The sequence below is a fragment of the Peromyscus californicus genome, unplaced genomic scaffold (assembly GCF_007827085.1).
Source record: "Peromyscus californicus insignis strain IS unplaced genomic scaffold, ASM782708v3 Scaffold_8__1_contigs__length_139910024, whole genome shotgun sequence".
Taxonomy (NCBI): Eukaryota; Metazoa; Chordata; class Mammalia; order Rodentia; family Cricetidae; genus Peromyscus; species Peromyscus californicus.
Genome location: NW_026294606.1, coordinates 44,768,670 through 44,782,068, shown reverse-complemented (window position 1 = coordinate 44,782,068; position 13,399 = coordinate 44,768,670). Strand labels below are relative to the sequence as shown.

At 41.9% G+C, this 13,399-nt stretch overlaps 1 protein-coding gene across 4 annotated transcripts in view; it reads right to left on the bottom strand.

Moving 5' to 3' along the window:
* Positions 1–13,399, bottom strand: part of Pou6f2 (POU class 6 homeobox 2) — a 502,001-nt gene that overhangs the window by 27,570 nt on the left and 461,032 nt on the right. For all 4 annotated transcript variants that reach the window (XM_052728712.1, XM_052728713.1, XM_052728715.1 and 1 more), the window contains one exon: positions 997–1,203. In XM_052728712.1, the coding sequence (XP_052584672.1) occupies positions 997–1,203 (207 nt within the window). The remainder of the gene's footprint in view (positions 1–996; positions 1,204–13,399) is intronic.

Here is a 13,399-nt window from a genome sequence, read left to right as displayed (position 1 = left end):
TAGGCTTTCTGATTTGATTATACACCCCACCCACAACTGTCCCCAGCCTGTTCTACGGTGCCCCACGAACCACTCTCCGGTCCCTCAGCACATCCTCTTTCCCTTTGCGCTTACTGTTCCGACTTCCTGGAGCGTTGCTAACTCATTTTCTTCGTCAGTTCTTACTCTTCCTACTCCGTTACAGGATCTTCTTTGCTTTACTGGGAAAGGGTTCTGCTTATATAAGTCCGTGTCCCACATAACGCCATGTTCCCCTTGATTAGAAAGCATTTCTCTGTTTCTTAGCTAGCATTCAGTTGAGTCTTCCTATAAGGTGATCAAAGTTGCTTATTGAAGGGACTAGCCAACCAAAATCTCCATGAAGATCAAGGGCCACATCTTTCTTCTTCAGTGCAACATGCTCAACTTCTAGCATAACACACACACACACACACACACACACACACACACACACACACACACACACACACACACACACACAGAGGAAAAAGCTCAGTTCGTCTTTGAATGAAAAAGTAAACTGCCATCAGAATTTTAGTGCAATTACTGAGCAGAACTGCCTATCTTTCATTTCTTCATTTGTAGACAACTGTTGCAGCAGAGCTTCAGCTTGGGATTGCTTTGTGTTTAACTTTTTTTTTTTCATTTGTAGTTAAGGATTAAGTAGTTTGTGCTTCTTTTTGGCTCTACTTAAAAAAAAAACAAACAGAAAAGTATATTGGGTCTAGATTAAGAAGGACACATTGTAACTGACTTTTGGTCATGGTGTCTGTTATAATTTAATATGCTCCTGGTTTTATGTTAGGGAGCTATTAATGTTATTACTTATATTTGCTAAGAGTAGGAAATCAATCTGTGTCATTTTATAAGTATTGATACATTAGGTTTAGTGAAACTATTAAATCTTTTGTAATGAAAAATTTACTTTATATTGAGAGCAAAGAAGAGAACGGAGGAGAGGAGAAGTGGATTGGGATCTTGGTGTGGGACCCTTACCTGCTGGCCAGGCTTGATGGGGGACAGGGTGATACCCTGGGTGTTGATCACAGGCAAGATTTGGTTTCCGATGACCGTGGCAATGATCTGGCCCTGGGCATTGGTTAGGAGCTGGGGTGTGATAGGCTGTACTTGAAGGCCCTGAGCGCCACTTGCTGCTTGACTCGAAGGCCCTGGGTTAGGCATCAGTGGAATGGTTCCAATAATCTGCAAGAGATAGGCCTGAAGGTGAGAAGCCAGATGAATCTGGGTCTGCTTGCACAGATGAAGACCACATTGTGACCATTGTGACTTTGTCGTGAAGAATGTTAACCGGGAATTCATTCAGGATCTCAAGCAGGCCAGGGCTTAGGGGCATGGAGTAAATATTAGGGCATGAGCATTTAAAGAAGAAAATGCTACACATGTACTGACTTCACCAAGGGAAGGGAAAGTTACCTTATTTAAAAATAAAATCAGGTATTGATAAAGGTGTAAACATGCAGTTTCTGCCAGGATAAACAGAAGGAATAGATTTCTTAATACTTAAGACCTTCGTGGACCAGAGGCACCTCATCCTCCCCTAAATGGAGCTCTATGTGCCCTGCTGAGCTCTGGGGATTCCCCTTCACAATCTGCCCCTTATATCCTCTATCCATTTCTCTGCACCTGCCCTGCTAGCCTACTCACTGCTAAGGTCAAAGTCAGCTTCTTGACCTCTGTACTCTGAAGGACTAACAGTTTCAAGCAAGTATCCTCTCATTTATGTGGTAGACAGACCAGACTTTGGAGACAGGAAAACAGGACATGATTCCCAGGCAGGCCACCAACCAGCTACATTTGTCATGGCACTTCAGTGTGTCAAAGGCTTCAGAGAGTTAGGTTAGTAAATAAAGGGTTGAAACTCTTCAAACAGTGGTGATGTGACTATGAGGATTGAAATCAGAAAGATGAGATGTACAGTCTAAATGCAGTGTGTTATTAGGGGTTTCAGCCTCTGCACCAGGGACAGGACAGGGCCTTTGCCTCCAGTGGCTTCTGTCATCAGTAAAGGGGTTGTGTGGGATGACTGTAGGAGGCAAGTAGTTAGGTATGGTTACAGTGATAGAAGATACCATGTCCAGGAGCAACAAATATCCAGGGTGTCTACAGAATCTGGAAATAGGGACTTTAGTATACAATTGCTAGGGACAGGTTTGATTTGCAAAACTCCAACTATGAATTGTTTCTAAATGTGGACCCCCAAGAAGTGTCATGGGGCATGAGTGTGGGGCTACTTCTTCTGCTCATACTAAGCATTGCACTACAAGTTGTCACCAGTGACTGTTCCCCAGTTGTGAGCCATGGTGACCTGGTTCATGACTTCACTGTCCTTTGATGTTCTAGGTCATCCTGTTTTCTTACAAGACCTCTCTGAACTGAGCTGGGGATTAGCTAGGTCTCTGCTTAATACATCAGACACAAGTGCGGAAAGGGACTCTTGGGAGTAATCTGGCAGAGGAGTTTGCAGGTGGCAGAGATGGAATGGTGTCCCTGAATACTTGTTTTTCCATATGTTTCCTGAGTCCCACCACCTGGAAGACACTGAACATTGGGTGTTGAAGGACTCTAGCTCTTAGACAATGCTTCACATCCTGTCTGTAATTTTCCACTGACTGATAAACTCCCTGTGGATCCAGTTCACAAATGATAGTGTTTTCTATTGTACAGTACTCACACAGGGCTTTGAACATGGTGTCTCAGCTAATGTTTTTTTAGTGAATGACTTTAGGGTTCTGGGATTCATGATTCCAGATGTAAGCGGGACAACAGGAGAACCACCAGACTACAGCACTTGGGCAGATGGTTTTGGAGAGCCCCCTCCCCAATCTGTCATTGCTTCTATCACAGCAACCCTGTGGGATGGCAAAAATGAAGAAGCTGTGCAACTATCAGGTATCAGTGGCATTTGTCTGTGGACGCGGATGAAGGTCAAGCAATTATCGTGGAAGTGGCCAGCCATCCCTTATGGAGCTGTCAGGCTTACAGGTATACTGAACAAGCATTCGATGTCTGTCTTGTGGTGACAGCAATGAACGTGTCCCATCAGTGCGAGCAAGGTCAGGAGGAGTCCACATCAATAGATGATAATGCATAAGTACTTTATTGATGGGTGGCCTTATATTAGGCTAAAAGCCAGTCCCTGTGAATCCCATAGGCACTGTAAGAGCGAGACATGGGATTAGCCTCCTGTCCTAGTCTATATTGGATATAGATGGCCTACACATGCACAGTGAAAACTGAGCAACAGACCTGCCCACTTCAGCTGCCTGGAGTGTCTTAGGCCTTTGCCTTCCTGATCCATCTGATTGGCTGCAGAAGCTGGATGCATTTAAGTGGAGGGCTATGGGTTCTATTTTAGGCGGGATGTCAGTGCATTTAGGAGTTTGTGGGAGTAAGTAGCCTGAGAGAATGCCTCAGAGTAAGGCACGGCATATGACAGCTATAGAACACATTGTGATGAAAAGAGACGCATCTGGCCCCGAGATGATTGACATGAGTGTGTGTGCTGACTCTGTGGTAATGAGATGCACTTACTTTCTGGGTGACAGAAGAAACAGAAAGGCAAATGCAGTCAGCTCACCAGCCTCTCCTCTAGGAACAGCCTCACTCTCCAACAGTGAGCTGCAACTAAAACGCTTGTCACCGTGTCTTCCCCACCTCTCCTCTCCTTTTACCTGGGTGTGAGCATCACTTATGGATTAGACAGCGGCAGTGTCAGAGGCAGGGGAATCTGAAATTGCCCAGTCGAAGAAGATGTCTAATAGAGTTTGGCTGTGAGATTAGGGATGGTGCAGGGATGGGTGTAAAGTCAAGAAGCCTTTGGTGAAGTCACACATTTCTTTGTAGTTGTTGTCTTCCTTTTGGCGGCATGGGTATCACATCAGCACGCCAAACACTTGTCAGTGCCTGTTGGGAGCTTGGTAATAGCCTCCAAGGTATCAAAATATCCTGGTTTTAATTTGCTCAAGTTTGTGAAATGGTAGAGATGATCATACTCTAGATTATCTAAAAATTCTCTGCTGAATTAATATGCTCAGTCTGGCTTGGGTTCCTCTTAGCACACATGTAATCAGAACACCTCCAAGTATATGGGGTTCACAGAGGTTTCCACAAGGAGATAATAGGAGTTGAGGCACAAACATCTGAGACTTTGCATGCTCCTAACCACTGTCCAGTTACTGATGGAAATTGTGTTTCAAATTAAAGGTCTTGTGAAATTCAAGGGAAATGTCTTTATCTATACTTACTTCAACTAAGTCAAGAAATTAATACTGAATCTGGCAAAACTATAGAGAATTTCTGGTTTGGGGATGAAAGCAGAAAGCATACTTTTAAAATTAGCTTATAAGGGAATTTGAATACACAACTTACAAAGGCAAAGAATTTACTGCTGAGAAGTTCTTATAAAAGGTTACATTGCTACAGCAATAAGACAAACAGGATCTAACTCCTGCTCACCTCATCCAAACTTCAAAACTAATTCATACTCCCTTGAATTATAAAGGACTTGGGCAGAGCAGCTGAATACCGGTGGACTCTTCTCTCTATTAGTGTTAAGTTATGGGCCATAGAGGATGCTGAACAGATGTGGCTGGAACAGGTTAGCATGATGTCAAATGCAAAGATTCTATCAGTCAAAGGAAGAAATGAGCACTAGATGAACAGGTAAGGGCTTTGTGATAAAAACGTCTATGTCCATGTGGTATGTGTTCAAGATCATTGAGGATGAATGAATTGTTTTGGAGGAAGGTGGGGCTGGTTCAGGAATACTCTACAGAAGATGTGGAGGCTAAGTAAAGTTTAGGATGAGGTAAAACCTAAGAGAAGCTAGTGTAAAAATAAGAGGCAGGAGGATGATGAGTTGAACAGTTTGGAGGCAATAGGAGGCTGAGACATGTCAACCTGGAAAGGTTAAGTTCCATCCAGCCAAAAACTTATGGTAATTTTGGTGGGGAGTGGGACCATTCTGAGACAGGGTCTCAGTTTGCACAGGCTGGCCTTGTACTTGATATTTAGCCCAGGCTTACCTTGAACCCAATCCTCCTGCTGTAACCTCCTGAGTACTGGTATTATAAGTGTGTACCATCATGCCTGATGATGAATAGGTTTTGTTAGGAGCTGGGGATGAGGGCTGATATGGAGCCGTTTCAGGTGTGAATATGGCAGTGTGGGTAGAATATTCTCAAGTGGTAAAAGACTACAGACCAGATCAGTTGTTAGGATGCTACTGAAGTCGTCCAAGTATGAAGCAAAATGCCTCAATGAATCCTTAGCACAGAGGATGCTTGATTCATTGGCTTCCACTTCAAATCACAAAGCACAGCCTACTTCATGTCTAGCTTGCAACATTAGAAATTTTTGAGTGAAGTTATTGCCCCATCAATCCCACAGCAAATAGCTCAGGCATCGTTTGCAATGATCTTCTGTGTCATTGCCCTGACTCTCCACCTGTAATGATTCATCTCTGATGAATGCTTTAGCCAGGCTGAGGCCCATACTGGTATTATAATGATAATTTGTGACTTGGAAGAGTTCTTGTTTTTCTAACAGGGAACTTACTTGGTTGTTGCTCTTCAAGTCTGCCTGACTCTTCTTGGATGGGTTAAGAGCACTGGCCACAATTGAGAAATAAAGTTTATATACAAGAGCAACTAAACAAAAACTATTCAAATGAATAGTGTTCATTGGCTCACATATGTAAAAGACTTCTATTTCCGTTATAATTTGAGTGGCTTACATCCAGTTGGGACTATCATTAAGTCAGTAGCAAACCACACCATTGTGAAGATTATTTTGTGATGGTGGTAAATCTTGCAGTTAAAGGCCATGTAGCTTCTCAGGCTGTTGTTTCAACACCTTGCTGCACCTCAGTCTAACAGGTATTCACAGGCATGAATTAGGTCTGAATTAGGGAAGTGTATGAATGAATGCATTCACTGTCAACACACAGACGCCATCGGCTGCAGTCTTAAACTGGTGTCACAGAGGCCCAGGCACCCAGATGAGTCATCTGATGGGCCACATGTTGTTACAGGCTCTGATCTGCAGTTAAACTCTGACAAAGGAATGTGACAGCATATGTCACACTGACAAGTAATTTTGTTGCCATACTTTAAAAAAAAGGGAGCCTATCAACGCTGTACTCAGTGACTTCCTCAGGTCTGTCTCTGCATCAGCAGAGACACCCCCTCTCCACATATTTGTGACAACCCAGCAGTGTTTGGCCAAGTAGCTTTTGTGAATAGTAGCATCATTTTGTCCGCCTTTGAACAAGGAACTGAGATGTTGTGAGGAACTCACACTAATGGAAGCAGCCAGTCACTTTACCCATTCTTTCTGGTCTGACCACAGTGAATTTCTCCTAGTTCAAGCAATGTGCTTTCCTTTTCTGTATGATGGATTCATTCTAAGGTCATTGTTGTTCTAGGTTTAAAGCTAACCTCCTTGGAGTTATTTTGGCATCTCTGATTAGGACATTTATTCTAAAGGGAAAAGACAACAGCACAATTTTACACCAAAGTTAATTTTTCAAGGTATAATCTAGTGTTTCCTTGCAGTTGGCCACGTCTAAGATGGTGAACAAGAGCACTGAGAGGGAACATCACAGAGAATCTGAATCAGACAATGGTAAAGGCATGGAAGGAGCAGTCAGAGCTTGAAGACACCGTGAACAGTGAATAGGACCCTTTGTCTAGGCTATGGCGCTGGCCTCCTGGAGCGCTAGAAGTGCCTGTGTTTGTAAAGTTCTGTGACTGATTCTCAATGGCTGTTTTGGCAGGTGTGGCCAGAGGTGGCAGTGCCAAGGCCGGGGATTTCAGGCCAACCAAAGATGCATTTTAGTAAGAAGAAAGAATGAGAAAGAATACTTGAGTGTCTTCCTTCTAATGCTTCTACTGTGGATGTTAGAGGCCCACTTGGGAATACCCTCCCACTCGATGTCTTTAACTGCCAGAATTAAAACCCCTTTGGACGTTAAGAAGTTTGGCTTCAACTTTAGGATCACAGAAACACACAGACAAAAGCACAGCACTGGGGGCATGGGGATTTGTAAGCTAGCACTTTCCGCAACATTATGCTAAGAACAGTGCGCTTGGAAGTGGATGCTATAGATACAGCAAAGCAGTAAAGACAGTCTCCCCCTCCAAAATCACCTTAGATCCATTAAAGGGTAATTCTCTTAGTGAATTTAAGATGGATATGGTAGAAGCAAATTCCTCCCTGACTGGGAGAGCTAGTGAATGGCTTTGCCTCTGAGTCTCAGTCTGCTCCTCTGTAAAAGGGGAAAAATTGCTTTATAATATCATTACAAGTCCAAAATGAAACAAAGTGTGCAAAGTACTCAACATGGCTTTACCTGGCAGCTGAGAGCTCAGCAAATGCTCATTCAGAACTTATTTTTGCTTCTGTTCTTGTGTGGCCACTTCTGTGTATTTTCACTAGGTTGCAAAATCACTTTCAACATTTTTATTTTGAAAGAATGTATATATATATACACACACATATACATACATGTATGTATATACAGCATATATATATACACATATGCATATATGTATATATACACATGTATATGCATATACATGTATATGCAGCCTTTCTGAACAAAATATAGATGCCTGCCATCAGTGCAAGCTTTAGAACCATATCAGATGTATACCTGTCCTGCACTGAAAAACATGCAGGTAAAGTTTGGATTTTAGAGGGATCATGCTTTTCCCTGGTATTGAGTTTACTCACACAGTTTTTTACTCATCTAGAAAGATGGACAATGAAGGAAGGAGAGGGGGGAGATGGTTTTGCAAGACATCACCTCTTCTGTCGTTAAAGTTCAGTGGGGCTTTTCTGTAGAGCATCTGCATAGCTCCCAGACAGGTCACAATGAAACTTATTCAATGTGGTGGTATTTGGAGGGGAGGTCTTCACGAAGGAGACAGGTCAAGATGGCAGGCTCCACATAAAAGGGACCCCCATTTCTTATTTTTTATTGGGGTTTTTAAGGTTTATTTTAATACATAGTTACTTATTACAAGGGCAAAAGTGAAACCCCCTGAAAGCAAATGAATTCCCTTAAGCTGTGTAGCCTGGGGTTTAATTTCTACCTCCCTACATTATTTTTCCTTGATTATTTATTTGAGTATTAGTTATGTTGGAGAATAAGGAAATAGGTATACAACTGAGCTAACACTTCTGTGTCTGATTCTCTTCAGTGGTGTTAACATTTTCTTTACACTTGTCCACTAGACAGTAGAACAACTGTCTGAGAACCAGATGATGGCAAATTCTTAATAAGAACCAGAACTACTTTTTCTTCCTTGATTCGACTCTTAGGTGGTTTATAAATTAAACTATGGGTTGTTTTCATTTTCTATAGTACTGGTCATAATGTAGAATTGCAAACATAGTTCCTGTTTTCCTTTCAAAGAGCCTCACAACTGTGGTGAAGCTCTCACTTTGCAGAAGGACCAACTTTGTCAACCTTTACAAGGCTTTCCCCAAGACAAGTTTTAATACCAGCCAAAAAGATCACCACTGACAACAAAAAAATTAGAATTAGGGAAAGCATTTCTGTTTCTACTAGTTGCTGCCAGATTGACAAAATCAGATCGAAGCTATTTATTGCTTGGAAGAACACCTTGACTCATAGCCAGGAAATATCCTCCAACAAAGCCTCCCATCTAAGAACTATCTATTTTATATTTCATCCAAAAAAGGAGAAAGAAATAACTATAGCAAACAAACAAAGGCAAAAAATAACCCCCACCATGGCCCCCCAACACAATCAACTAAACAAACAAATAAAAACAAAATGGGGACCAATGACAATGATTTCCAATATTCCTAATTCAATATTCCATACCCTTTATTGAAATAGGTCCTTGTTCTGTGGGAACAGGTGAAGAGAACGTTTGGCAATTGCTGGGGAAAGTGCCATGCATATTTAGCACCTCTTGGTTTTGTGTTTATACCCAGTGAGTGCATTAGGCTGTGAAGCTGAATTGAAATGAGGATAAACAACCAAACAAACCTCCAAGGAAAAGGAAGGATGGTGGGGTGAAGGCACCGGAAGTTCTGTTAGCGATGCACCTGTCTATCATCACCCTGGTCCACAAGCCTAGGATGATTCATGTGTTCCTTTGTGAAGAAAATGTCCATTGTTGTGGCAAAATTAAATGTATTTTGAAACTTGTATGCTATGCTTATCTAACTGCTCAATCAGAAAAAAAAGTTGTTCTCCTCATTCTAACACTTATTACTTTTTCAATTTCCTGTTAGTAATGTTTTCTTAATGTTCTTTAGGGTGAGACCACAGCATTTCTCATTTCTCACAACAAAGACTGAGACTCATTAGAATTATGCTGATGAGTTTTTCTCATAAAACTGTGAACTCATTGTCATAGGTGGCCAATCTCCAGCCAGATCCCCACTGATCAGGCAGTTTTTGACAAATGTCAACTCCAATGGCGGCTTTTCAGAGTTTTCTTATTTCTGTTTTAAATGTCTCTCAAAAAACATACACAGTTACTCTAGTCCTTCATGACTCATCTGGGTTCTTCATCGTGGGAACAGGTGTTACATTTACAAAACTGTTTCGTCATAGACAGTGTCACGTGATCTTGTGGTCTCAAAATCAAAATGAGCTTTCTGAGTCCTGGGTAATGCAGTGTGTCACCTTTGTGTTCATTTAGTAATTTTTGCATCATGTTTTAAATATCAGTATCCCTTCTCTCGAAGATGCCATCCTTTATATCAAAAAGCCTAAATGGTTATTTTATAGCCACATGATACTGAAAAGATTCTCATGGTTCAAAGTCTTCCATTTCTAAGTTGCATTTTCTCAAGTTCCTTGTATATTGAAAGCAGACTTTATGTAGTGCATATATCAGTTCTCTTGGCTTCTGGTTGTGGAGGAAGGCTGACTAAAAAATGACTGGAAGATACAATGAAGAAAGGGGTTTTTATTTTTTTATTCTAGGGCACTGGAGGAAAACAAGAGTGCTTAAATGAACTGATGGTTGAGAATTCCCTCTGGCTCTGCCTTTTGGTTAAATTGAGGACATCCTGTTAGGAAGAAAGGCCAATGCTATTGCGTCCAGAAGCCATATGGTATGAGAGGGGCAGGCTAGACATAACCTAGCCTGGGGCTATTGCTACTCTTGAGAGAATAGGATTTTCCACCTGCTAATCATATGGGTAGGAGACTCCATATTGCCAAACTGGCCTTTCCTGCATGTTGGAGGGAACATGGTTTCCTGACAGATATTGTCAAAGGAAAAGTGTGGGGCAGGGCATGCTTGAGACTCATATGACTCTCCATGTGAGGCCCAAGTGTTTAACAACCTTTCTTGTGTTTACACTTTACACTGGCTGTCAATTTTTTCAAGAAGCTGAAGAAAGGTAAGTAACTCAAAATGGCCATTTTCCTTTGACAGAGGGATAGTGGATGGTGTTTAAAAACATCTTCACATAAAACTTTAATATATTCAATGGGCCTTACCTTGGTCAGCTGACTGAAGGGGATTAAGTATACATACACTGTGTTGTGGGATGTCTCCCATACAACAGGCACAGTATTAGGCTTGTAAAAAAGCTTATGCTGATAGCAGCTCTGCTCAAAGGAAATCTGGGCTTTGAAGCAGCCAGATTTGGATTTCTGTCTAGGCTCTTTCATTCACTGTGTGGCTCTGGAAAACTGGATGACTTTCCTAAGCCTCCAGTCCACCCATCAGCTGTGAACAAGGGTAATAGTAAAGAGCACAATGAGCATCAAATGAAACACTGAATCTACATAAAATGCTTACTGAAGAACATATTAGCATACCTGAAATACTATCTGGGCCATATATCATATTCGCTGTGTACCAGGTGCTGTTCTTGGCTCTTGGGATGCATTAAGAAGAAAGCAAGAAGCTTCAAATTGTTGTCAGAACATGTGATGGAAATAATTTTCTTACATCAGGCAAAACTGAGCTTGGTTCCTGCCATTTCTCACGGGGTGACCTTGGAAACTCTCCATCTGTACAGTCCTCATATACTGCATTATTCAGTGGTGGGAAAGACAGACTGAGTGGTTGTGACGTGCTGAGGGCTAAGTACCAATTGGCACTTAGCGCTCTGTAAATGGTAGCCACTTACTAATTTTAGTATTGCTGCAAATTGTGATCCTCCCGACGCCCTTTAGGGAAGATATTTTATCATTTCAGAGAAGAGAAACTTGGCCGAGGGAGATGCCTTACCTGGCCTTCTGGGATATGCTGGAATGGAGTGAGAGCGTAGGTCCCTGCCTCTCTGATTAGAGAGCCTTGGTTTTTAACACTGGATGCCCTTCCATGTGAGGAGACAGGCACTCATTGCCCAGCTGTGTTATTTCAGTGGAGCTCTGAGTTATTGTCACTACCTACTGGCAGGAGTCTGATCCAGGGAGTGTGCTGTGCTTTCTTCTTGTGTCTCTGTGCATTGAGTGCTTAATGCCATTTACTGATAAACTGTACTTACATGCTCAGACTGTATTGCAGTATTCTGACCATTCCAGCTTACAACGTCTTATCAGAGGTTACTTTTCACTGTTATTTATTCGAGGTGGCAAAAGCTACATGATAAAACAAGTGGGAATTTGGAGCTAATGCATTGCATTTAATGAGGTTACATAAAGGCTGGCTTCTCCATGGGTTTGAACTTGAACATGGCCCCGTTTCTTGCTCTAAGCTGTGACTTCTCCATTCCTTTCTGCCTCTGACCTATTCATGTTTGTCTGACTGGTCTTGTAAGTTGATGACATCTGACATCTTTATGAGTACTAACCAACTCACAGACCAGCAAAAAATGTAGGGTGCATTTCTGGCATGTAGAATATTTATTTTAAGGGTGGCTATATCTCACATGTGAGTTTAATGGCCTACCCTGACTTGTAATGTCTTAATGACAACAATGGCTTGCAGATGGGGCTGGTGATATTCTAGGAACACTAACTCAAAGTTCAGCATTTGTTTTCTTTCTTTACTTCCACTCTAACTCAGATCAAGCTTAGTTTTAATTTCCTAATTGGAAAGACTATGAATAAACAGATCCTGTTTCATCCCTCACTTTTTCTAAAATCTGAATATTAAAAAGGTAGCTAATGGTCTGGTGTATAGTTGTCCGAATACCAGGCTAGGTCAGGGCTGTTCACCAGATAAATAGCACAGTTCCTCAATTCCAACACTAAACTTCAGTTATAGCTTAAAAAGATATTTTGAAAATATGTGAATCTCTGACAATTGATATATTTGTCTAATATTGTATTTTGACACTAACCCCTGTCCCTCAAATACGCATGGCCCGAATTTAGGTGCAATTTAAATCAATGGTTTCTTACACACAAAAATACTGTGGTAGATATTTCTTTTGTCCTTTGAAAGGCCTCATTGGAGGAGTAGGTCTCTAGGGGAAAGATTTAGAAACATGAGGCATCTCAACCTGCTTTGAGCTTAATCAATTCCAGCATTATTTGGCTCTGTTGCAGGACTGACTGGGATAGGGCTTCCTACTGAGCTCCCAGAGGCTTATATGGAAAGCGTCGGTGTTGCTGGGCATCTATTTGTGGTGCACACCTGCTACTCTTTGCCCATGGTTAGGAGGCCTTGCTGGGAGTCAGGAGAATTCTGGGTCCTACATCCTGACATTTTGAGGCTGATTTCCTCTGGCAAGATGTAGTGTAGATCTGAGTTATACTTTCCAAGGCTATCTCATTGCTTTAGAGACTTCCTTGAAAGTACCTCCCCAGTTCTTTTGATGAGCATATGAAGATAAACTGGTAAGCATATGAATTAGAATACCTTGTTTTTATTTTGTAAGGCATACATGTATCTTCAGGTTTCAGGTGGGTGTATAGATGCACCTTCAGGAGAACTCTATGAGACTATAGAGGAAGAAATACATCCCCCCCACTTTTTTCAGATAAGGAGAATTAGGTTTTGTGCTTCTAACTTGTTTGTTCATGGAGGATTTGGGAAAGCAACCAGGCCTTCCAGCCAGAGAAGCTCAGAGTGGCACAGGATCATAGCTGTGGGCACTGGGTTCATATCTCAGCCCTGCCACTTATCCAAGGTGCTGCTCTGGGGAGTTGTGTTCCTCTAAACTCCTAGAGAGTTTGCCCATCTGTACAGGTGGGACCATCAAAGTCTTCCATGACACCCCAGGTTGAGCTCAGCTCAGTATAGGGCAGATACTATTTGTCTTTTTGTTTGTTTATTTGTTTTTTCAGATGTCACTTGGCCTAAAGGAGCTAAAACCCAGCAGTCCACCAAGATGCTTAAAAATCTCTGCACACTCAAATGAGGCACATGATTATTCCTTAGGGATAGGCAGCACTTTCCCACAAGGGTGCATTAACTGAAATGGAAGT